General features: G+C 43.6%; 1 protein-coding gene across 1 annotated transcript; it reads left to right on the top strand.

Moving 5' to 3' along the window:
* Positions 1 to 55: 55 nt before the first annotated feature.
* On the top strand, positions 56 to 26439 carry LOC106575071 (uncharacterized). Its single transcript, XM_082960421.1, is given in 12 exon segments — positions 56 to 221; positions 12741 to 12823; positions 13008 to 13782; positions 18806 to 18867; positions 18971 to 19397; positions 19538 to 19771; positions 20026 to 20049; positions 20668 to 20720; positions 20850 to 20966; positions 21096 to 21330; positions 21679 to 22955; positions 22958 to 26439. Coding segments are annotated over 11 exon segments (3846 nt in total). The 5' UTR covers positions 56 to 221; positions 12741 to 12766; the 3' UTR covers positions 23543 to 26439.
* The last annotated feature ends 894 nt before the right edge of the window (positions 26440 to 27333 follow it).

Here is a 27333-nt window from a genome sequence, read left to right as displayed (position 1 = left end):
AGTGTTCCCATTGAGCGACACGAGAGAGCGATGATCATTGGCGAGATGGGCAAGGAGGGGTGGGACGTCAGAGAATGTCCTTCCCGGTTGGACAAGAGAGCGTGGCTCATGCAAGTGTCAAAGAGACTCTTCCAAGTTCGGAAGTTGGATGCGTTCAATTAATTTGGCAGAAAGGGATTGATACACAATTGCCATTTATAAGGAAAGCAACGCGTTCAGAGGTAAGTGGAGTAGAAAATGTAATGTTACTTTGTGTTCTTGTTACCATTTTGTCGTTAGATGTTACTGTTTCCTGTTTCTCGACAGAGGTTAAAGTAACTATCTGGATTTTCGGTGGAAGGGATAAAGTTTTTCATAGTAGGTTGGCAGATAACAGGGTTTATCTTTAATTGAATAGTACATATTTTATAACGGATGTAGTAAAGTTTCCGTATTATTTAGTTCTATATTGTGTTGCCACCGATGGTCACAATGTTTCACTCGATTATGATAATTTTGTCATGGTTCATCAGTGGAGATGCAGTGTAACAGTTGTTGACATTTCAGAGTACACACCTTCTTTGTCGACACTGAGATGGCTAACATGCAAATTGGGTGTCAGGGAGCGATGATTCATTGCCAGGCTTAGGTTGAACACTTGTTTAAACATTTTACAGCCTAACATCGACTAGACAAGGCCAGCAGTGTAGCGTTGTGACCATTTTTGGTCATTTTCTTTCGCCGAGACACAGATAAAGATATATAATAGGCTGTTGGCACACAGACGGAAGAAGCATGTGACACCGCAAAAATAAATGTCATTTCAGATTAAAGAGAATGATGAGAAACTCGTTTCAAAGCACATCGTTCTCTATTACCCAGGCCTGTTTAAGCAAATATAAAGAGGAAAAAGTGAAGTTTGCAGTGGACGCCTGTATAGGCCAAGTGTACTACCACTGGCGCCGAAGCGTTTGTTAGAGGTTTTGTCTAGAAGAGATACAGTTTTAGTCAAAATCGACTTTTCGTAGCAGGTTTAAGATAATTTATGCAGCAGGTTAGGCGAATGAAAATAGCAGGTTAGGTGAACTAGTTTAAGATCAGGAAAAGGTTTAGGAGTTAGCTAAAAATGCAACTTTTGACTTCAATTTGACAAAAGCTTTATCCCTTCTAGTCATGATCCACTTCAGAGAGCGAGTACGGAAGAATGAGGGTATCTTTCATTGACACCACATTTTTACAAATGTTCTTTTTCTTTAAACAAGTTAGATTTATTTTATATAGAATTCTAGGCTACTTACTATAGGTCTAGAGAACATTTACTATTTACAGTGGCTATTTTAACATGTAAATCTTGGTGGGGCAATATATATATATATATATCAACAATGCATTAATTGCACTATAGTGGTGACAAAAGGTGCATTCTTTTCAGCACCATGGACTGAATCCTTACCACTGCTACACCAGGCTATCAGCGGAGTCTTGTCTGGCAGCGACAGTTATTTCAGCCTCATTTACTGTCTTTTTATAAAAATATAGCTGATTTGGCTGACTTGCTTAAGGATCATTAAATCGGCTGAAAGCTTAAATTCTTGTTAATATAACTGCACTGTCCAATTTACGGTAGTTATTACTGTGAAAAAATGGCATGCTACCGTTTGAGAGCTCCTAACAACAAAACACTTTTTTTTCTCCGCGATAGGTTTGAGATTCACCTCTGAAGGTGAAATGTGTACTTAAATCAGAGCAAGATTTCAGAATGTATCATCCGAAGGGTCCCAGAGATAACATGAAGTGTCGTTTTGTTAGATAAAATCCTTTTTCATATCCTAAAAAGGTCCATATAGCATGCACGATCAATTTTCTATTTCCACTCGTTCAATTTGCAAAGATAGGAATCTGTGAAAATCTCACCCTAAACGTTGTTAGAACGAGTCAAATCACGTTCATATGTATTCTTCAGAGATCCTAGAAGGTAACAAGACTTCACTATATCGTTAGGGGTGTAGTGTATCCTATAGGACACCATATTTGGTCAGAGTGCGATGCCTTAATGGCACGCCGATGACGCGGGTGGTCATCACTTGAACTACTGTATCTTTGTCAAATAAGCACCAATCGGGGTCAAACAAGGCCAGCTAGATAGCCAATGAGCTGGGCTTTACCATGTATATGTCGTAAAATGTAGCTACTAACCTTGTATGACAGCATCCCTTTTCATTTTGGACAAAAATTATAAGGATATTCACAGTTATGAAAACTGGTTGTTTTGCAAATGTTGAACGTATAATATGGCTACTAATACTTGGAAATCTAAATCAAGTCCAAGTATACAGATTTGATGATATTCTTGCAGAAAAATGTTATATGAATGTGAATGTCTCCTTCATGATTTGCCAAAATGTACCTGGGGACTTCACACTAAAAGTCTTGTAGTTCACTCATACTTCAAGTTATCCATCTGAAACTTTGCACATACACTGCTGCCATCTTGTGGACACTATCGGAATTACAACCCGTGATAGCTACAACTGTGACCTTTCTCTTCCATTTCAAAGATGGTGGTAGAAGACCGGTTGTTTTTTTTCCTTTGTATTTTCTTCTACCAGATCTATTGTGTTTATATCCTCCTACATTCGATTCATATTTCCACAAACTTCAAGGTGTTTCCTTTCAAATGGTACCAATAATATGCATATCCTTGCTTCAGGGCCTGAGCTACAGGCAGTTAGATTTTGGTATGTAATTTAGGTGAAAATTGAAAAAAAGGGGGCTATTCCTAAGATGTTTTAAAACAAATGTGGTTTCTACTGACAATTGAGATGTACTTACTGTCGTAAGGGGACAACGAGCCGATAAGAAGCATTCCATAATTTCGATTAAGACAATAATGAGTGAGCTAGGATGGACATAGTCAATGCAACTTTGTTCAGCACTTTTGAAATGTACTGCGACAGAATTCAGAACATGGGCTGTTCCTCCGGTTCTGACTTGGTGTACAGGGAGAAAACCATAAAAATAAAGGGGACATATACACAGACAATATGAACTCTTACAATATTTGATGATTACGTTTCTCTAAAACATGGCTATAGGCTACATGTGCACCACCAAATCAGAACAGGGCAGCAGGTAGCCTAGTGGTTAGAGCGTTGGACCAGTAACCGAAAGGTTGCAAGTTCAAATCCCTGAGCTGACAAGGTAAAAAAAATCTGTCGTTCTGCTCCTGAACAAGGCAGTTAATCCACTTTTATGGCCCATGGTGTTTGAATGGTTATCCTTTTTTAAGCTTGGAAAAGAGACCCTTAAACCCAGACTTGGACTACACACCAACTCCACTGAATAGCAGGCTAGTGATTGCTTTGCAATGTTTGCAGTTAGCCACTGATTCCTTCCAAATCACTCATTGTTGAATTTGACATTTCCAACTTGTTGTGTAATGTTTATGTCCAATTACCGATGAGCAACGATACATTTTATGTATAATTTGTCTTCATATGACAAGTATTGAAAGGATTTGCCAGTAGGTTGTTGACTTGGATCATGATTTTGACTGCTAGCTAGGACACTGAAAGTATGATGTTGACATGATCAGTCCAATCAAAGCTTCGGTAGACATGTGATTTGAAGACATTTTATCTGTGGCCAAAGACCTTGAGCCTTGTTGGATGGGCACCCAAGGGACTTGAATTTTCAAGCTCTACCCGTAGATTTTGCAGTGACTTAGTGTCCCAATGAGACACCTGCATTTTGGAGCTGCCTTACTCAAGAAAGCAAAAAAGAGACTGTATGTAGCTTTATTAACTCAATGATTGTTTGCAAACTGACATTAATGCCAAAATAACATGCAAAAAAAATACCTGTATATTTTTAGCTCTGCCCTGAATGACGGGTCAGCACTGCCTCTTTAAATGCTCCACAGTTGAGACAGTGGCGCTCCTTCAGAATGCGTGCGCATGTTTGATTGATTTACCAGGGCACTGTTCGCGCTCTCTGTCTTGGAGTCTATCTCATTAGCTCTATATTTAGCTAGGCTAATATCTATATTTAAGTCATTCCACGATATGCTCCACAATGCTCCGTTGGCGACATTTCAACAGGCCTCTCATGGGAAGAGCCTGATTAGAAGACCTAAATGACTGTGGGACAGAGAAGAGACATGGGGGACTAAAGTGTGTCATGCAGTGATCTGACAGAAGTGGCATGATTGAAGATGGTGTCAGACACAATGACAATAATAACCCGTGTTGGAAGTAGCCTAGAAAGTCCAATTTAATAGAAGAACATACTTTTGAAAGTAGACAGGACACTTTTATCTAGGCTTTCAATAAACCTACTAATGCATGTATGCAGTTTATTGCGCCGTTTTATAACCCAGTCCAGTATTTTCAGTCAGTTGGTTTCTGCTCCAGTAATTTCAGCCTGAGTGAAGGTGTCTCCTGCACTGCCTGGCCAGACATAGAATCACAATGACTAGAATGGACTAGCTCTCTAAAATCCACCATCCACCGAATGACAATAGAATTTGCCATTTTGTGCATGTGTAGTAGAACTTCGAGAAAGGCACAATAAAATAGATTATGTGGTTGGCATCAATTAATCGAACATTAAATAAATACTGGGCCTTCCTGCACCTAATATGGCTCCTGGTGTAGGCCAATCCACTGGTCCTTTGGGAATGTCTGTTCTACTAATTCTAATTCTACAATGGCCCAAGCCATAGTAACCCCTGTCTCTGCCAAAGCATGCGTCAGCCAGTCAGAAGCCAGGGTAGCCACAATGCTAGCAACACACACTACTACTAATGAAGGACTGAATACACTCACAGGAGTGTGCACTTCATGTACACACACACACTTCCTGTGCATGTAAAAACAGGATGTAAATGAGGAGTTTAAGCAGCAGAATGCGGAGTGGAACAATACTGTAGCATACTGATGCTGTAGGGCCTTCAGTAACAGAATGAGGAGTGGAACAGTACTGTAGCATACTGATGCTGTAGGGCCTTCAGTAGCAGAATGAGGAGTGGAACTAGTACTGATGCTGTAGGGCCTTCAGTAGCAGAATGAGGAGTGGAACAGTACTGTAGCATACTGATGCTGTAGGGCCTTCAGTAGCAGAATGAGGAGTGGAACAGTACTGTAGCACACTGATGCTGTAGGGCCTTCAGTAGCAGAATGAGGAGTGGAACAGTACTGATGCTGTAGGGCCTTCAGTAGCAGAATGAGGAGTGGAACAGTACTGATGCTGTAGGGCCTTCAGTAGCAGAATGAGGAGTGGAACAGTACTGTAGCATACTGATGCTGTAGGGCCTTCAGTAGCAGAATGAGGAGTGGAACAGTACTGATGCTGTAGGGCCTTCAGTAGCAGAATGAGGAGTGGAACAGTACTGTAGCATACTGATGCTGTAGGGCCTTCAGTAGCAGAATGAGGAGTGGAACAGTACTGTAGCATACTGATGCTGTAGGGCCTTCAGTAGCAGAATGAGGAGTGGAACAGTACTGTAGCACACTGATGCTGTAGGGCCTTCAGTAACAGAATGAGGAGTGGAACAGTACTGTAACACACTGATGCTGTAGGGCCTTCAGTAGCAGAATGAGGAGTGGAACAGTACTGTAGCATACTGATGCTGTAGGGCCTTCAGTAGCAGAATGAGGAGTGGAATAGTACTGATGCTGTAGGGCCTTCAGTAGCAGAATGAGGAGTGGAACGACGTGCACTGATGCTGTAGGGCCTTCAGTAGCAGAATGAGGAGTGGAACAGTACTGTAGCATACTGATGCTGTAGGGCCTTCAGTAACAGAATGAGGAGTGGAACAGTACTGTAGCACACTGATGCTGTAGGGCCTTCAGTAGCAGAATGAGGAGTGGAACAGTACTGTAGCATACTGATGCTGTAGGGCCTTCAGTAGCAGAATGAGGAGTGGAACAGTACTGATGCTGTAGGGCCTTCAGTAGCAGAATGAGGAGTGGAACAATACTGTAGCACACTGATGCTGTAGGGCCTTCAGTAGCAGAATGAGGAGTGGAACAGTACTGATGCTGTAGGGCCTTCAGTAGCAGAATGAGGAGTGGAACAGTACTGTAGCACACTGATGCTGTAGGGCCTTCAGTAGCAGAATGAGGAGTGGAACAGTACTGATGCTGTAGGGCCTTCAGTAGCAGAATGAGGAGTGGAACAGTACTGTAGCACACTGATGCTGTAGGGCCTTCAGTAGCAGAATGAGGAGTGGAACAGTACTGTAGCACACTGATGCTGTAGGGCCTTCAGTAGCAGAATGAGGAGTGGAACAGTACTGTAGCATACTGATGCTGTAGGGCCTTCAGTAGCAGAATGAGGAGTGGAACAGTACTGTAGCACACTGATGCTGTAGGGCCTTCAGTAGCAGAATGAGGAGTGGAACAGTACTGTAGCACACTGATGCTGTAGGGCCTTCAGTAGCAGAATGAGGAGTGGAACAGTACTGTAGCACACTGATGCTGTAGGGCCTTCAGTAGCAGAATGAGGAGTGGAACAGTACTGATGCTGTAGGGCCTTCAGTAGCAGAATGAGGAGTGGAACAGTACTGATGCTGTAGGGCCTTCAGTAGCAGAATGAGGAGTGGAACAGTACTGATGCTGTAGGGCCTTCAGTAGCAGAATGAGGAGTGGAACAGTACTGTAGCACACTGATGCTGTAGGGCCTTCAGTAGCAGAATGAGGAGTGGAACAGTACTGATGCTGTAGGGCCTTCAGTAGCAGAATGAGGAGTGGAACAGTACTGATGCTGTAGGGCCTTCAGTAGCAGAATGAGGAGTGGAACAGTACTGTAGCAACTGATGCTGTAGGGCCTTCAGTAGCAGAATGAGGAGTGGAACAGTACTGATGCTGTAGGGCCTTCAGTAGCAGAATGAGGAGTGGAACAGTACTGATGCTGTAGGGCCTTCAGTAGCAGAATGAGGAGTGGAACAGTACTGATGCTGTAGGGCCTTCAGTAACAGAATGAGGAGTGGAACAGTACTGTAGCACACTGATGCTGTAGGGCCTTCAGTAGCAGAATGAGGAGTGGAACAGTACTGATGCTGTAGGGCCTTCAGTAGCAGAATGAGGAGTGGAACAGTACTGTAGCACACTGATGCTGTAGGGCCTTCAGTAGCAGAATGAGGAGTGGAACAGTACTGTAGCACACTGATGCTGTAGGGCCTTCAGTAGCAGAATGAGGAGTGGAACAGTACTGTAGCACACTGATGCTGTAGGGCCTTCAGTAACAGAATGAGGAGTGGAACAGTACTGTAGCACACTGATGCTGTAGGGCCTTCAGTAGCAGAATGAGGAGTGGAACAGTACTGTAGCACACTGATGCTGTAGGGCCTTCAGTAGCAGAATGAGGAGTGGAACAGTACTGTAGCACACTGATGCTGTAGGGCCTTCAGTAGCAGAATGAGGAGTGGAACAGTACTGTAGCACACTGATGCTGTAGGGCCTTCAGTAGCAGAATGAGGAGTGGAACAGTACTGTAGCACACTGATGCTGTAGGGCCTTCAGTAGCAGAATGAGGAGTGGAACAGTACTGTAGCACACTGATGCTGTAGGGCCTTCAGTAGCAGAATGAGGAGTGGAACAGTACTGATGCTGTAGGGCCTTCAGTAGCAGAATGAGGAGTGGAACAGTACTGTAGCACACTGATGCTGTAGGGCCTTCAGTAGCAGAATGAGGAGTGGAACAGTACTGTAGCACACTGATGCTGTAGGGCCTTCAGTAGCAGAATGAGGAGTGGAACAGTACTGTAGCATACTGATGCTGTAGGGCCTTCAGTAGCAGAATGAGGAGTGGAACAGTACTGTAGCACACTGATGCTGTAGGGCCTTCAGTAACAGAATGAGGAGTGGAACAGTACTGTAGCACACTGATGCTGTAGGGCCTTCAGTAGCAGAATGAGGAGTGGAACAGTACTGTAGCATACTGATGCTGTAGGGCCTTCAGTAGCAGAATGAGGAGTGGAACAATACTGTAGCACACTGATGCTGTAGGGCCTTCAGTAACAGAATGAGGAGTGGAACAGTACTGTAGCACACTGATGCTGTAGGGCCTTCAGTAGCAGAATGAGGAGTGGAACAGTACTGTAGCACACTGATGCTGTAGGGCCTTCAGTAGCAGAATGAGGAGTGGAACAGTACTGTAGCACACTGATGCTGTAGGGCCTTCAGTAGCAGAATGAGGAGTGGAACAGTACTGTAGCATACTGATGCTGTAGGGCCTTCAGTAGCAGAATGAGGAGTGGAACAGTACTGTAGCACACTGATGCTGTAGGGCCTTCAGTAGCAGAATGAGGAGTGGAACAGTACTGTAGCACACTGATGCTGTAGGGCCTTCAGTAGCAGAATGAGGAGTGGAACAGTACTGTAGCACACTGATGCTGTAGGGCCTTCAGTAACAGAATGAGGAGTGGAACAATACTGTAGCACACTGATGCTGTAGGGCCTTCAGTAGCAGAATGAGGAGTGGAACAGTACTGATGCTGTAGGGCCTTCAGTAACAGAATGAGGAGTGGAACAGTACTGATGCTGTAGGGCCTTCAGTAGCAGAATGAGGAGTGGAACAGTACTGTAGCACACTGATGCTGTAGGGCCTTCAGTAGCAGAATGAGGAGTGGAACAGTACTGATGCTGTAGGGCCTTCAGTAACAGAATGAGGAGTGGAACAGTACTGTAGCACACTGATGCTGTAGGGCCTTCAGTAGCAGAATGAGGAGTGGAACAGTACTGATGCTGTAGGGCCTTCAGTAGCAGAATGAGGAGTGGAACAGTACTGTAGCACACTGATGCTGTAGGGCCTTCAGTAGCAGAATGAGGAGTGGAACAGTACTGTAGCACACTGATGCTGTAGGGCCTTCAGTAACAGAATGAGGAGTGGAACAGTACTGTAGCATACTGATGCTGTAGGGCCTTCAGTAGCAGAATGAGGAGTGGAACAGTACTGATGCTGTAGGGCCTTCAGTAGCAGAATGAGGAGTGGAACAGTACTGATGCTGTAGGGTCTTCAGTAGCAGAATGAGGAGTGGAACAGTACTGTAGCATACTGATGCTGTAGGGCCTTCAGTAGCAGAATGAGGAGTGGAACAGTACTGATGCTGTAGGGCCTTCAGTAGCAGAATGAGGAGTGGAACAATACTGATGCTGTAGGGTCTTCAGTAGCAGAATGAGGAGTGGAACAGTACTGTAGCACACTGATGCTGTAGGGCCTTCAGTAGCAGAATGAGGAGTGGAACAGTACTGTAGCACACTGATGCTGTAGGGCCTTCAGTAACAGAATGAGGAGTGGAACAGTACTGTAGCACACTGATGCTGTAGGGCCTTCAGTAGCAGAATGAGGAGTGGAACAGTACTGTAGCACACTGATGCTGTAGGGCCTTCAGTAGCAGAATGAGGAGTGGAACAGTACTGTAGCACACTGATGCTGTAGGGCCTTCAGTAGCAGAATGAGGAGTGGAACAGTACTGTAGCACACTGATGCTGTAGGGCCTTCAGTAACAGAATGAGGAGTGGAACAGTACTGTAGCATACTGATGCTGTAGGGCCTTCAGTAACAGAATGAGGAGTGGAACAGTACTGATGCTGTAGGGCCTTCAGTAGCAGAATGAGGAGTGGAACAGTACTGCCGATGCTGTAGGGCCTTCAGTAACAGAATGAGGAGTGGAACAGTACTGATGCTGTAGGGCCTTCAGTAACAGAATGAGGAGTGGAACAGTACTGTAGCACACTGATGCTGTAGGGCCTTCAGTAGCAGAATGAGGAGTGGAACAGTACTGATGCTGTAGGGTCTTCAGTAACAGAATGTGGAGTGGAACAGTACTGTAGCACACTGATGCTGTAGGGCCTTCAGTAGCAGAATGAGGAGTGGAACAGTACTGATGCTGTAGGGTCTTCAGTAACAGAATGAGGAGTGGAACAGTACTGTAGCACACTGATGCTGTAGGGCCTTCAGTAGCAGAATGAGGAGTGGAACAGTACTGTAGCATACTGATGCTGTAGGGCCTTCAGTAACAGAATGAGGAGTGGAACAGTACTGTAGCACACTGATGCTGTAGGGCCTTCAGTAGCAGAATGAGGAGTGGAACAGTACTGTAGCATACTGATGCTGTAGGGCCTTCAGTAGCAGAATGAGGAGTGGAACAGTACTGTAGCACACTGATGCTGTAGGGCCTTCAGTAGCAGAATGAGGAGTGGAACAGTACTGTAGCACACTGATGCTGTAGGGCCTTCAGTAGCAGAATGAGGAGTGGAACAGTACTGTAGCACACTGATGCTGTAGGGCCTTCAGTAGCAGAATGAGGAGTGGAACAGTACTGATGCTGTAGGGCCTTCAGTAGCAGAATGAGGAGTGGAACAGTACTGTAGCACACTGATGCTGTAGGGCCTTCAGTAGCAGAATGAGGAGTGGAACAGTACTGTAGCACACTGATGCTGTAGGGCCTTCAGTAGCAGAATGAGGAGTGGAACAGTACTGTAGCATACTGATGCTGTAGGGCCTTCAGTAGCAGAATGAGGAGTGGAACAGTACTGTAGCACACTGATGCTGTAGGGCCTTCAGTAGCAGAATGAGGAGTGGAACAGTACTGTAGCACACTGATGCTGTAGGGCCTTCAGTAGCAGAATGAGGAGTGGAACAGTACTGATGCTATAGGGCCTTCAGTAGCAGAATGAGGAGTGGAACAGTACTGTAGCACACTGATGCTGTAGGGCCTTCAGTAGCAGAATGAGGAGTGGAACAGTACTGTAGCACACTGATGCTGTAGGGCCTTCAGTAGCAGAATGAGGAGTGGAACAGTACTGTAGCACACTGATGCTGTAGGGCCTTCAGTAGCAGAATGAAGAGTGGAACAATTTTTTTGTTGTCATTTAGCAGACGCACTTATCCAGAGCAATTTGGGTTAAGTGCTTTGCTCAAGGGCACATCGACAGATTTGTTTTTTCCTTGTCAGGTCAGAGAATCGAACCAGCAACCTTTGGATTACTGACCCAACGCTCATAGCCACTAGGCTATCTGCCGCCCCTACAGTGATGTAATGTAGCATACTGATTCTGTATGTCGAATGAGAAGTGGAACAGTGAACTGTACTGTATCATACTGACTCTGAGCGGATGGTCGGGGGGCCGGAACAAAATTACAAATAGTTTTAGACTGTAAATTGACCGCAAGAAGCCCAAACAGATACTTTTTCTTGCCACTGTATCTGAACCCTTTGGAAATACCTGGATTTCTGCATAAATTGGTCATAAAATTTGATCTGATCTTCATCTAGGTCACAACAATAGACAAACTTCTTATAAAAAAACTATCAACCATGTGTAGTTAACTAGTGAATATGTTAAGAAGTTTAATGCTAGCTAGCAACTTACCTTGGCTTCTTGCTGCCCTCGCGTAACAGGTAGTCAGCCTGCCATGCAGGCTCCTCGTGGAGTGCAATGTAAGGCAGGTGGTTAGAGCGTTGGACTAGTAACCGGAAGGTTGAAAAAACGAATCCCCGAATCCCCCCTGAACAAGGCAGTTAACCCCCGTTCCTAGGCCGTCATTGAAAATAAAAATGTGTGCTTAATCTGACTTGCCTAGTTAAATAAAGGTATAAAAAAGTGGGCAAAAATACCGATTTGTTATGAAAACTTGAAATCGGCCCTAATTAATTGGCCATTCCGATTAATCGGTCGACCTCTAGTTAGCATGTTCCAGAGATTTCTGTAAGTCTTTAGCTGACACTCTAGGATTCTTCTTAACCTCATTGAGCATTCTGCGCTGTGCTCTTGCAGTCATCTTTGCAGGACGGCCACTCCTAGGGAGAGTAGCAACAGTGCTGAACTTTCTCTATTTATAGACAATTTGTCTTACCGTGGACTGATTAACATCAAAGCTTTTAGAGATGCTTTCGTAACCTTTTCCAGATTTATGCAAGTCAACAATTCTTAATCTTAGGTCTTCTGAGATCTCTTCTGTTTGAGGCATGGTTCACTTTGGGCAATGCTTCTTGTGAATAGCAAACTCAAATTTTGTGAGTTTTTTTATAGGGCAAGGCAGCTCTAACCAATATCTCCAATCTCGTCTCAGTGATTGGACTCCATGTTAGCTGACTCCTGACTCAAATTAGCTTTTGGAGAAGTCATTAGCCTAGGGGTTCACATACTTTTCAAACCTACACTTTGAATGTTTAAATTATGTATTCAATATAGACAAGAAAAATACAATTTGTGTTATTAGTTTAAGCACACTGTCTATTGTTGTGACTTAGATGAAGATCAGATCAAATGTTATGACCAATTTATGCAGAAATCCAGGTAATTCCAAAGGGTTCACATACTTTTTCTTGCCACTATGTTTGACTAAAATAATAATTTCAAATCTTGCTTACATTTGTATACAACCACGTGTCTCTCTGTTATGCATGGGAATACTTGAGAACAGACTTATTGAATTAAAATCTCTTGGAGCTGATTTCCTGGTGTTTTTAGTCTTTTTAGTATCTGTACATGAAGCCTATAGCAATACTATTCAGGCCCTGGGGGCCTCTCTGCAGTACTGCTGCCTTTCTCCTCTCCCTCTGGCCCTTACTCTATCAAGCAATGTCATTTAATCATCCATGACAGGCACACACTTGGTTTCCCAGTTTTAAATCAGTTGAAGGAAAGAATGAAAACCAGTAGAACTGTGGACCTTGAGGCCAGGATTACAGTATTACTGGCCTACTGTAGGACTATCTATAGCCTGTGCTGAAGTACTGTGTTTGACTTGCAGGTGCTGGACAGAGCCACGAGGGGGTAATGTCTGACAGCGGTGGTGCTGCCAACAGCAATAGCTGGACTGTCCTCACAGCAGAGGTACGCTCTCTTCACACTTTACTGTGTGTGTGTGTGTGTGTGTGTGTGTGTGTGTGTGTGTGTGTGTGTGTGTGTGTGTGTGTGCACTGCAGAGTTTACAAAAGTTTGCGTTTTGAACATTTTGTTTTTCAAATGGGATTAATGTGTCACCATATGGGTCAATGAAATAATGTGTGTGTCTCAGGAGACTGTTGCTGAGACACTGAGGCCTGTAGAGGAGAGAACAGAGCACCATGAAGATACACCCAGTCATACTGCTGCAGAGAAACCTACAGGTACACCCAGTCATACTGCTGCAGAGAAACCTACAGGTACACCCAGTCATACTGCTGCAGAGAAACCTACAGGTACACCCAGTCATACTGCTGCAGAGAAACCTACAGGTACACCCAGTCATACTGCTGCAGAGAAACCTACAGGTACACCCAGTCATACTGCTGCAGAGAAACCTACAGGTACACCCAGTCATACTGCTGCAGAGAAACCTACAGGTACACCCAGTCATACTGCTGCAGAGAAACCTACAGGTACACCCAGTCATACTGCTGCAGAGAAACCTACAGGTACACCCAGTCATACTGCTGCAGAGAAACCTACAGGTACACCCAGTCATACTGCTGCAGAGAAACCTACAGGTACACCCAGTCATACTGCTGCAGAGAAACCTACAGGTACACCCAGTCATACTGCTGCAGAGAAACCTACAGGTACACCCAGTCATACTGCTGCAGAGAAACCTACAGGTACACCCAGTCATACTGCTGCAGAGAAACCTACAGGTACACCCAGTCATACTGCTGCAGAGAAACCTACAGGTACACCCAGTCATACTGCTGCAGAGAAACCTACAGGTACACCCAGTCATACTGCTGCAGAGAAACCTACAGGTACACCCAGTCATACTGCTGCAGAGAAACCTACAGGTACACCCAGTCATACTGCTGCAGAGAAACCTACAGGTACACCCAGTCATATAGTGAGCACCAAAAGTATTGGAAATGTTTTGACTCTGTACTCCAGCACTTTGGATTTGAAATGAGGTTAAAGTGCAGACTGTCAAGCTTCAATTTGAGGGTATTTTCATACATATTGGGTGAACTGTGTAGAAATAACAGCACTTGTTGTACATAGTACCCCTAGTATAGGGAACAAATTCACTTCTCTATTAAAGTAGTCAAACGTTCAGTATTACATAAAGCGTGTGACTCTACATACTTGTTGGATGCATTTGCTGTTTGTTTTGGTTTCAGATCATTTTTGGGCCAATAGAAATGAATGGTATCATTTTAAGTCACGTTTATTGTAAATAAGAATATAATATGTTTATAAACACTTCTACATAAATGTGGAAGCTGCCAAGATTACGGATAGTCCTGAATGAATTGTGAGAAAGTTAGACGATCAAATCCGCCCCCCCAAAAAATGCTAAGGTTAGCATGTCTTGGGGGTATGATATAAAATGCTAACCTCTCCTGTTATTGTAACGGTGAGAGATTAGCATGTCTTGGGGGTATGATATAAAATGCTAACCTCCCCTGTTATTGTAACGGTGAGAGATTAGCATGTCTTGGGAGTATGATATTTGTGCGTCTAACTTTCTGACTCATCATTATTCATGATTAATTCAGGACTATCCATTATCATGGTAGCATCCACATTAATGTAGAAGTGTTCTGAAGTGTTTATTTACAATAAAAGTGACTACAAAATGACACTACATTATTTACCATTAATTTCCATTGGGCACAACATAATATGAAACACAACCAGAACAAACTGCAAATGCATCCAACAAGTTTGTAGAGTAACAAGCTTACTGCAATCATTGTGTGCTAGGAATATGGGACCAAATACTAAACTTTGGACTAATTTAATACACATAATATAAATACATTTGTCCAAGTACTTTTGGTCCCCTAAAATGTGAGGACTATGTACAAAAAGTGGTGTAATTTCTAAATGATATGGATGAATATACCCTGAAATTAAAGTAGAGTCTGACTTTAACCTCAGTCACTGTATCATTTCAAATCCAAAGTGCCGGAGTACAGAGCCAAAACGACAACAAAAAATTCACTGTCCCAATACTTTCGGAGCTCACTGTATTGCCACATGAGAACCTACAGGTACACAACACATATTGCAACAGTGGCGATTTTAGCATGTAAATCTTGGTGGGGCAAACTCAAACATTTTTTTTTTTGTTGATTCATGCCAATAAAGCCACTAAACAACACTACACAATACATCAATTGCAATATAACGGTGACAAACGGTTCCCACAAACTGTTAGGGCCTACATGAAGCTGTCCCAACAACAGAGCACTCTTTTCAACACCATGTGAATCCTTACCACTGCTACACCTGGCTATCAGCGGAGCCTTGTCTGGCAGCGACACAGTTCATTCAGCCTCATTTACTGCCTTTAAAAAAACATAGCTGATATGGCTGACTTGTTTAAACAAATGTGGTTTCTACTGACAATTAAGATCTACAAACTTGTGCCATGTACAAACTTGATCAAGGTCAAATCATGATCTTCAGGTCGGAGCTCTAGAAAGAGGCTTGAGTTCCCGAATTCAGAGTTGGATGACCATTCAAAACATATTTTCCCAGTCGGAACTCGTTTTATTTCCCAGAGTTCCCACTTGTCTTGAACTCACTCAAGTCTGAGATTTCCCAGTTCCGAAATCTGCCGTGTTCCAAACAACGTGGCAGATTTTGGAACTGGAAAATCTGACTTGAGTGAGTTTATCCTTTTAAGCTTGGAAAAGAGACCCTTAAACCCAGACTAGGACCACACACCCTCTCCACTGAATAGCAGGCTAGTGATTGCTTTGCAACGCTTGCAGTTAGCCACTGATTCCTTCAAAACTACTCATTGTTGAATTTGCGATTTCCTACTTGTTTTGTAATGTTTGTCCAATGGCTGATGAGCAACAATACATTTTGTATAATTTCTCTTCATATGACAAATATTGAAAATTATTTGCCAGTACATTGTCGACTTGACTCATGATGACTGTTTGCTAGCTAAGATTTTGAAAGTATCATGTTGACATGATCAGTCCATTCAAAGCTACGGTAGATAGTCTATTCAGACCCATTGACTTTTTCCACATTTTGTTACATTACAGCCTTATTTTAAAATTGATTAAAAAAAACTATCTACACACAATACCCCATCATGACAAAGCAAAAAACGTTTTTATTTTTGCAAATTTATGTATCACATTTACATAAGTATTCAGATCCTTTATTCAATACTTTGTTGAAGTACCTTTTGGCAGTGATTACAGCCTCGAGTCTTCTTGGGTATGACGCTACAAGCTTGGCACACCTGTATTTGGGGAGTTTCTCCCATTGTTCTCTGCAGATCCCCCTCAAGCTCTGTCAGGTTGGATGTGGAGTGTCGCTGCACAACTATTTTCAGGCCTCTCCAGAGATGTTCGATCGGGTTCAAGTCCGGGCTCTGGCTGGGCCACTCAAGGACATTCAGAGACTTGTCCTGAAGCCACTCCTGCGTTGTCCGGGCTGTGTGCTTAGGGTCGTTGTCCTGTTGGAAGATGAACCTTCGCCCCAATCTGAGGTCCTGAGCAGGTTTTCATCAAGGATCTCTGTACTTTGCTCCGTTCATCTTTCCCTCGATCCTGACTAGTTTCCCAGTCCCTGCCGCTGAAAAACATCACCACAGCATGATGCTGCCACCATGCTTCACCGTAGGGATGGTGCAAGGTTTCCTCCAGACGTGACACTTGGTATTCAGGCCAAGGAGTTCAATCTTGGTTTCATCAGACCAGAGAATCGAGTTTCTCATGGTCTGAAAGTCCTTCAGGTGCCTTTTGGCAAACTTCAAGCTGGGCTTTAACCTGTTGGGTCTAGGGGGCAGCATTTGCACGTCTGGATAAAAAAAATTTACCCGAATTAATCTGGTTACTAATCCTACCCAGTAACTAGAATATGCATATACTTATTATATATGGATAGAAAACACTCTAAAGTTTCCAAAACTGTTTGAATGGTGTCTGTGAGTATAACAGAACTCATTTGGCAGGCAAAACCCTGAGACATTTTCTGACAGGAAGTGGATACCTGATGTGTTGTATTGAGTTTAAACCTCTCCCATTGAAAAACACAGGGGTTTAGGAATATTTTGGCACTTCCTATTGCTTCCACTAGATGTCACCAGCCTTTACAAAGTGTTTTGAGTCTTCTGGAGGGAGATCTGACCGAACAAGAGCCATGGAACGGTGATGTCCCATTAGACACCTGGCGCGCTACTTCATGTTGGGTACCCTCGTTCCAATACGTTATAAAAGGCTATGCATTCGTCCACCTTGAATATTATTCATGTTCTGGTTAAAAAAGGCCCTAATGATTTATGCTATACAACGTTTGACATGTTTGAACGAACGGAAATATATTTTTTCCCCTCGTTCATGACGAGAAGTCCGGCTGGCTTACATCATGTGCTAACGAGACGGAGATTTTTGGACATAAATGATGAGCTTTTTTGAACAAAACTACATTCGTTATGGACCTGTGATACCTGGAAGTGACATCTGATGAAGAGAATCAAAGGTAATGGATTATTTACATAGTATTTTCGATTTTAGATCTCCCCAACATGACGTCTAGTCTGTATCGCAACGCGTATTTTTCTGGGCACAGTGCTCAGATTATTGCAAAGTGTGATTTCCCAGTAAGGTTATTTTTAAATCTGGCAAGTTGATTGCGTTCAAAAGATGTAAATCTATAATTCTTTAAATGACAATATAATATTTTACCAATGTTTTCTAATTTTAATTATTTAATTTCTGACGCTGACTTGACTGCCGGTTATTGGAGGGAAACGATTTCCTCAACATCAATGCCATAGTAAAACGCTGTTTTTGTATATAAATATGAACTTGATAGAACTAAAAATGCATGCATTGTCTAACATAATGTCCTAGGAGTGTCATCTGATGGAGATTGTAAAAGGTTAGTGTATCATTTTAGCTGGTTTTATGGTTTTGGTGACCCTGTCTTTGACTTGACAAAACATTACACACAACTCTTGTAAATGTACTGTCCTAACATACTCTAAATTTATGCTTTCGCCGTAAAACCTTTTTGAAATCGTAAAACGTGGTTAGATTAAGGAGATGTTTATCTTTCAAATGGTGTAACATAGTTGTATTTTTGAAAAATTTGAATTTTGACATTTATTTGGATTCAAATTTGCCGCTCTTGAAATGCACCTGCTGTTGATGGAGTGCACCACAGGTGGCACGCTAGCGTCCCACCTAGCCCCAAGAGGTTAACTGAGCAGTGGCTTTGGTGTGGTCACTCTACCATAAAGGCCTGATTGTTGGAGTGCTGCAGAGATGGTTGTCCTTCTGGAAGGTTCTCCCATCTCCACAGAGGAACTATGGAGTGCTGTCAAAGTGACCATTGGGTTCTTGGTCACCAACCTGACCAGGCCTTTCTCCCCCAATTGCTCAGTATGGCCGGGCGGACAGTTCTAGGAATAGTCTTGGTGTTTACAAACTTCTTCCATTTCAGAGTGATGGAGGCCACTGTGTTCTTGTGGACCTTCATTGCTGCAGAATCTCCCCATAGATTTTGCGTTGACGTAGTGTCCCCATGAGTGACAGAACACTGACCCAATCACGACCCAACTAGAGAACATTTCCAACCCCTTCGCTCTGTATGTTACGCTGGCTGCCCCACCACCACAGAAAGCGCTGAGCTAGGCAAAAACACTTGCATTTTAGAGCTGTGTTACTCAAGAAATCTAAAAAGAGACCATGTTTGTATGCAGCGTTATTAACTCATTGTTTGCAAACTGATATGTGAAACGTATTAATGCCAAATAACATACAAAACAGGTGGGGCTCTGCCCTGCCGTGAATGACGGGTCGCAACTGCAATAGTATAACCTACAGGCACTAATACTGTTATACTACTTAACCTCTAACATGTCTGTCTGTCTATCAGAGAGTAGGCCTGGGGAGGATGCAGTGTCTGCTGAAGAGTCTCACTCTGTGAAGCTACAGCAGGTTAGAGATCCATCTCTTATGACACCCCACCTAGGATCATGTCTAGCTAGAGGAAACACTGACTGGTCTTGGACACTAACAGTTGTTTCACATCCATCCCCAGGAGACCCAGGAAACACAACCAGAGAGAGACAAGGATTACACCCATGACCTTCCCTTTGACCCTGTCCCTGACTCAACCCCTGCCCTTGACTCCACCTCTGCTAATGTTGCTCCTCCGAGCTCTCTGTTAGAAGTCCCCGCCCCCACAGGCCTTGACCCAGATACACACAGCCAATCCAGAAGCCTCCCTGGGAACCCAGCCCCTCCCATCTCTGACCCTGATTCGTTCTCTGACTCCTACACCCACATTAGCTCCTCCCCCGACCTTGAAGAGCCCCCTGCCTTGCTGCTCAACACTGAGCCACCGGAAGAGGTGGGGCTTGTACAGGAAGTGGAGGGGTATATACAGGATGTGCATCATCATTATGAGGAGGGGCTTGGGCAGGAAGAGGAGGAGTCTGATCTGTCTGAGGTCAGGGCCAAGACAGGTGAGACACAAGGCATCTGTCTGGAGCACCGTAACAACATTAGCTTCACTGTCACTTCTCCTTAAAATGTAGTTTGTGTGAACTGTCCCTTTAAAGCTAATGTTCAGTGGTTCTAAGTCCCCTCTTTCTCCCTGGGCCAGACTCTCATCTGGAAGCAGAGGTGGTGGGGGAGGAGGAAGGGGTGTCAGGGGTGAGGAGGAGGAGGGGGTCTCTCCTGGCGGCTCTGGAGCGGATCGGAAGGGAAGAGGAGGAGGAGGAGGAGGAGGAGTTCCGGAGTCCGCAGCAGAGGGAGCAAGAGGAGACTGGTTTCTCTCTCAACAAGTGCATCCTAGGAGCTGTCATACTGCTGGGCCTCGGAACCATCTTCTTCTCAGGTGTGTGTCTCTGCAGTTTCTGTTACCATGGGAACATACAATATTGTTACCTTTAAGTGAACGGTGTATGACCTACACACCTGTATGTCACCTGTGCCTGTCTCTTCTCTATGACAGTAACACAATGTGCTTCACATAATGATGACTGATCAGACTAAAGGAATTTGTCCCCCACATCACAGCTAGTCAGTAGTGTGTTGGTTGAAGTAGTGGTCACAGATAAAGGTCTATCTGAGACTGTATTATGTCTACAGGTGTCTTCATGGACCTGGATGGTGGTAGGTTGTGTGTGTGTGTACCAGAGGAAAAGAAGAGTGTTATGCGATTAACACTCACATGCTTGGTTGACAGTGCTCTCCATGCTTTCCCAAGATGCACTGCTCTCTCTAGATCTACACTGTATATAATATTACTATTCAATGAATGTTAGAAATTAATATTCGCTTAATGATTTAGTTTTTTCCCCCCCTGTGTAACTGAAGGGTTACTTAGCCAATTACAAATGACAAGTGCATGTTGATAATGTGTGTGTGTGCATGCATGCTGAGGGGGCTTTGTGCAGGTTAATGTTGCCTGCCCATCCTCATGACACCGTTTGAGTGGGTTTTGATGCGTCATGTTGGTTCTCAATGCTTTGTTGAGGAAGCTCCTGACATGCACTGATGCACTGTGTGTTGCATTCCATCCTTGTGTTTTGTTGTCATGGTGATGGTGCATCCTAGTGTTTGTGTGTAGAGTGATGTGTATTGTCCCCAATGATATATCTATGTGATATGATGTCCGTGGTTGTCTCCATTGTCTTTATGATGCATTATACTTGTTATAGCTGTGATATAATGCCTTGTAACATTCTGTGTCAGTCTTGTGATGCGTTATAACAGCTGTTGTCCTTCCAGAGGGGGACTATGATGCCAGGGTGCTGAGAGAAACAGAGGTGGTGGGAAAACAGGTCAGCCTCTTTCTCTCTCTATCTTATCCCCCGCTAACTTCAAAATTCAAATGGTAGTGTGTGTGTGTGTGTGTGTGTGTGTGTGTGTGTGTGTGTGTGTGTGTAATGTTTGTCTGTGTGTTATCAAAGGAATGGCTGAATCCTGAGGTTCCTCTTCCACCACCTGTAGATGTTGACAGTACAGACCAACTGAATAAACTGGCTAAAGAAGACCCACGGATAGCTGTACTGCAAGCCCAACTCCTGGTAGGCCCCTCGCTGTCTCTCTCTCTCTTCCTCTCTCTCTCTTTCTTTCTGACTTAGTGTGTGTGTGTGTGTGTGTGTGTGTGTGTGCTGCCTATATTCTCAAAGGGTCCTCTTTGTTTTTTTAATCAGGCACAGAAAGAGGAGCTAAAAGTAGCCCAGAAGGAGGCGGAGGATGGAGGGAAGGAGAGAAAGAAGAGGGAGGAGGTGGAGAAGGAGCACGGTAGGCTGAAGAAAGAGATGATGTCGCTCCCTGTCCTTCAGAAGGAGAACGAGAGGATGAAGAGAGAGCTGGAGTCTGTTCCTGTCTTACAGAAGGATCTAGAGACACTCAGAGCCACAGTGACTGAACTAAAACACAGCACAGGTACTTAGGAGTAGACCTGGCTTCAAATACTATTTAAAATCATTTATAATACTGTACTTCAGCTGGGCTTGATTGAGAATGCCTGGCACAATAACATTTTCTTAACTGCAAGCCCCGCCCACCTGGTACACCAGGCATGCTAAAGCAATCCCTAAAAGTATTTGGAAGATTTCCAATAGTATTTGAACCCACAGGTCAGTGTAAGAGAGAGGGAGGGGAGTAGGGAATGTGAAGGAGGGAGGAAGAGGACAGGGGGAAAGAGCTAGCTAGTGACACTAATAGCCACAGTGACACAACATGTACATGCACACAAACACAATGTCTAATTCTCTTCAATTCTTTCCTTAGCCAAAGAAGCAGCATCACCTCCAGTCTCTGCCTCTGTCCTGCCCCCCTCTGGCCAAGCTGGGGATGACAGCCAGAACACAGCCGGAACGATAGAGAGAGAGGGCAAGAAACCAGGGAAGGGAGAGAAAACGGATAAAGAGTTGAAGGAAGAGCAGACGGATTGGAATAAGGGAGGGAAGACAGATTGTAAGGTAGAAAAAGAGTGGAGAAGTGGAAAATATGACCCGGAGAAAGAAGGAAAAGAGAAAGAGTGGAAGAAGAAAGAAGACAAGAAGGGAGAATGGAAGAAAGATAAATCTAGCAGAGGGGATGAGGGCAAACCATGGAAGGACAGAGGAAACAAGATGGAATGGAAGGAGAAGAGTGAGAAAAAAGACTGGAAGGTGGAGAAAGATTGGAAAAAAGGAAAACCTGAAAGATGGAGTGATAGCAAGGAGTGGAAAAAAGGCAAGGATGAGCGGAAGGGAAAAGAGGAGAAAAATCAAAAGAAAGGAGGTTGGGTTGAGTGGAAGGGAGAGAAGAATGGAAAAGAGGACAAAAATCTAAGAAAAGGAGGTTGGAATGAGGGCAGGGATGAGTGGAAGCGAGAGAAGAATGGAAAAGAGGACAAAAATCAAAGAAAAGGAGGTTGGAATGAGGGCAGGGATGAGTGGAAGCGAGAGAAGAATGGAAAAGAGGACAAAAATCAAAGAAAAGGAGGTTGGAATGAGGGCAGGGATGAGTGGAAGCGAGAGAAGAATGGAAAGAGGACACAAATCAAAGAAAAGGAGGTTGGAATGAGGGCAGGGATGAGTGGAAGCGAGAGAAGAATGGAAAAGAGGACAAAAATCAAAGAAAAGGAGGTTGGAATGAGGGCAGGGATGAGTGGAAGCGAGAGAAGAATGGAAAAGAGGACACAAATCAAAGAAAAGGAGGTTGGAATGAGGGCAGGGATGAGTGGAAGCGAGAGAAGAATGGAAAAGAGGACACAAATCAAAGAAAAGGAGGTTGGAATGAGGGCAGGGATGAGTGGAAGCGAGAGAAGAATGGAAAAGAGGACACAAATCAAAGAAAAGGAGGTTGGATTAAGGGCAGGGATGAGTGGAAGGGAGAGAAGGAGTGGAAGAATGACAAGGATGACTATAAGGACCTTGGCAAAGGATGGAAGGAGAGAGGAGAGAGAAAGGAGTGGAAGGAAGAGAAAGACTGGACAAAGAAGGACAGAAAGAAAGACGTCAGTAAAGAGTGGAAGAGTAAGGACAACAGGAGAGAAAATGAGTGGTCTGATGGAAATAGAAAGATGGAAGGATTGAAGGAGGAGAGAAACGGAGGAAACTGGAAAAAGGACAGAGGGAATGACAAGTACGAGAAGGACCACCACTACTCTCAGGAAGGGCAGAAAGAGAGGAGAAAGAGAGAAAAGGGCCCTCCCCAAACCCACCGCCGACCCCCCCTTGAGCAACCTGACTACTGGAGTCACCAGAGAGAACGACTGCAGCACAAACCCAACCCTCAAACCCACTGCAGTTCAGTGGAGGCCTGCGCCCAGGCAGAGGGGCTGCTCCCTGTCACCATGCCGGAGTTTGAGGCCCTGCTCCTGGGTTACCTGGTCAAGGCAGAGAGGGTGGGGGTGGAGGCCTCCAAGAGGGAGGAGCTCAGTAAGCTAACCAAGGAGTTCTTCAGTGACGGAGTGTTCGTTCACGACCAGATGCGCTTCAAGGACTTTGTGGAGGATGTGGATGACATCTTAGAGGATATGGTGGAGGATGAGGAGGTAGAGGAGGAGATGGATGACTTTGAGGAAGAGGCAATGAACAGGTTTTCAGTTCCAGGGGGAGGAGAGAGGGAGAAGTGGAGGAAGGGGAGTGGGAGAGGACGGGTGTGATGGAGTGAGAAAGGGAGTCAACGCACGTCAGGAGGAGCGGAAAGATGGAGGTGGAGGAAAATAGATGGATGTGCTACAAGGTAGAATTTAGGAGGAGCAACATACATACGTACGTACGTACGTACGTGTGTGTGTATGTATATATACATTTTGAACCGTTCAAAATTTGGGGTCATTTAGAAATGTCCTTGTTTTTGAAAGAAAAGCACTTTTTTTTTTCCATTAAAATCAAATTGATCAGAAATACAATGTAGACATTGTTAGTGTTGTAAATTACTATTGTAGATGGAAACTGCAGATTTTTAATGGAATATCTACATAAGCGTACAGAGGCCCGTTAGCTAATCCAAGTTTATAATTTTAAAAGGCTAATTAATCATTAGAAAACATTAGTGTCTAGTTTGAGAAACAGATGCCTCACAAGTCCTCAACTGGCAGCTTCATTAAATAGTACCCGCAAAACACCAGTCTCAACGTCAACAGTGAAGAGGCGACTCCGGGATGCTGGCCTTCTAGGCAGAGTTGCAAAGAAAAAGCCAAATCTCAGACTGGCCAATAAAAAGAAAAGATTAAGATGGGCAAAATAACACAGACACTGGACAGAGGAACTCTGCCTAGAAGGCCAGCATCCCTGAGTCGCCTCTTCACTGTTGACGTTGAGACTGGTGTTTTGCGGGTACTATTTAATGAAGCCAGTTGAGGACTTGTGAGGTGTCTGTTTCTCAAACTAGACACTCTAATGTACTTGTCCTCTTGCTCAGTTGTGCACCGGGGCCTCCCACTCCTCTTTCTTTTCTGGTTAGAGCCAGTTTGCACTGTTCTGTAAAGGGAGTAGTACACAGCGTTGTACGAGATCTTCTGTTTCTTGGCAATTTCTCCCATGGAATAGCCTTTATTTCTCAGAACAAGAATAGACTGACGAGTTTCAGAAGAAAGGGCTATGTTTCTGGCCATTTTGAGCCTGTAATCGAACACACAAATGCTGATGCTCCAGATACTCAAGTAGTCTAAAGATGGCCAGTTGTATTGCTTCTTTAATCAGTACAACAGTTTTCAACTGTGCTAACATAATTGCAAAAGGGTTTTCTAATGATTAATTAGCCTTTTTAAAATTGAATTAGGTAACACAGGAGTGATGGTTGCTGATAATGGGCCTCTGTACGCCTTTGTAGATATTCCATTAAAAATCAGCCGTTTCCAGCTACAATTGTCATTTACAACATTAACAATGTCTCCACTGTATTTCTAATCAATTTGATATTGTAATGGACAAAAAAATTGCTTTTCTTTCATTCAAAAACAAGGACATTTCTAAGTGACCCATTCAAAATCCTGTACCCTAACATTAATCCTTAAACCTAGCTCCTAACCCCAAAACTAAACCTAGCTCATAACCCTGAACTTAATTCTAACCTTAACCCTAAACCCCCTAGAAAAGGCATTTGACCTTGGGGACTAACAAAATGTCCCCAGTTGGTCAAATTTGTTTGTTTACTCTTCTTGTGGGGACTTCTGGTTCCCAGAAATATAGTGTGTGTTTGGATGTGTTTCACTATCTACTGTCTTTAATCTTATGCTATTTTCCATTTCAACAGTTTGAATAATGTATTACACACACACACCTCAGGCATTCATTTCAGAGGGATATGTGAAGTTGTTGATGGGAGTAGAGAGAGAGACTAGCAGGCCAGTGGTACTGAGGAAACAGAGACCCATCCAGCAGTCTTAACATAGCTAGTGGGAGGGGACTAGAACTTGTCTCTCAATGGCCAATCCCAAATCAACCCCTCGCCTAACCTCTTACTGTCCCCAAGCACATAGGAAACCAAACCACCCAGGATCGCTAGCCTAAAACAGTGGTGTAACACTGTTTCATAAAGAGGAGTGTGTTTCCTCTATAGATTACACTATGCATCGTGCACTGCCAAGTTAACCCTTTCACTGGCCGCGTGTAGTGTTGGTAGCTTTCATTCATGTCAATCATTTCTGTTAACTTATTTATTAATAACTTTATTTTTGTTTGTGAGACATGCTCTTTAAAAGTCATTAAAGGATAGATTTACAAAGTGACTGAAGTACTGAGGAGGAGGAGTGAATGTAACGTGATGGTGATGCAGGTCTATATTTTCATGTCAATGTTCAACAGGTTGTAAATAGTGCACTAAAACACCACACTCTTACAAAACATTTGAATGATATATTCTATTTAAAATAAAATAGAGGATTTTATAAATGTCAAAAGGCACATTAACTTGCTTTGGAGACAATGTAATATGTTCACCATGCATCCATCCTTTTGGATAAAGAGGGAATGTATTGAAAACACTAAAACGTCTTTACTTTTGGTTATGTTGCAACAGTTATTATGAAGCAAAATGCTCATGGCACTTAAGATAAGGATTGTCTTCAGGAAAGAAAACAGTTGGATGTTGTGGTTCAACTGGTCTTTACAGGCCTGTGTTTACCTGGTATTTACTTACATAGTAGAATGATCATTACATCAGAATAACCACCTAATAACAACTTTTGTATTCTTTTTTTTTTTATATTAATTGTAATAGTTTCTAATTCTGTTGAATTATTTGTGATGAGTACCAGAAAGTATGACTTGTTACCATAGTTTCATAGTAAATACCTGGTAGATACCAGATGAAGCAGGGCTGTAAAATAAAGTCTTACTGATGCCCTATGTTTACATGATGGTAACTGTGTAAAACTGATGATTGACAAGCCCATATCCACTAAAAGATTGATTGACTGGACATTCAAGTTGAACCACGTGGGCTTACAGCAGCATCTTTCAAAACTCCACTTTGTGTGCTTTAAATGTGCAAATGTAATATGGTACGATTGTGATAAAAGCAACCTAATAAATGAAGCTTTGACCTTCCGAAGAACAGTTGTCGTGTTGTTGTGTCCAAGATGTCAGCTTCATGCCATCTGATTAGTGGTGAGAGGTGAGAATGAAAAGTATTGCTGTTCTGTCTGTTACAGGCCTGGTAATTCACCTTTAGCACTTCGCAGCAACAGAGAACCTCTATTTGACTACTGATAAAGTTGTTGTGCAGGTTTAAAATAAAGACATTGTTTTCACTTCCCTTTTCTCAAGACATTTAAAGGTTGTTCTCTAGTATTCTGCACCAGACTAGCTGTCTAGGTGTCGACAGAAGTATTGTAAGCAGAAGTACAGATCTCTCCCTCCATAGAAGCACAGAGGTCTGGCAAAGGAAGACAGTTTTTAAACACGGAACACTGAGGTGAGCGTTTGTGTTTTGGGTGTGGAGGCCCGGTGTCAGTGTGCTGCTGCTCTTGTGTGTGTGTGACGGAGCAGAGGGGGTGATCAGGCATCACTGTGACTGCTATGAGGAGGATATGTATGCACAGAAAGACATCGGAGGGTTCATTCAGTGTTCCCTTAAGCCTGGCCTGGGACCCTATGCTGAGTGCACACGGATCACTGACCTCCGGTAGGTTACATACAACCAGGACAATAGAACAGAGATCATTGACCTCAGGTAGGTTACATACAACCAGGACAATAGAACAGAGATCACTGACCTCAGGTTGGTTACATACAACCAGGACAATAGAACAGAGATCAGCACTATACAATAGTACGTCCTCATACAGTCTATAGTTTGTAGTCAGATATGCTCTGTGGGCAAACAGACAGGGGGAGACCTGTCTTGAAAAGGTCCTTGTGTGTGTGTGTGTGTGTGTATTAGTACAAGTCAAAGTTTGGACACACCTCATTCAAGTGGTTTTCTTTGTTTTGTTTTAAAAATGTTCTA

This window comes from Salmo salar, chromosome 02 (assembly GCF_965601325.2).
Source record: "Salmo salar chromosome 02, fSalSal1, whole genome shotgun sequence".
NCBI classification, from domain to species: domain Eukaryota; kingdom Metazoa; phylum Chordata; class Actinopteri; order Salmoniformes; family Salmonidae; genus Salmo; species Salmo salar.
Note: the sequence above shows the minus strand (reverse complement) of the source record. Positions and strands in the feature narration are given on the sequence as shown.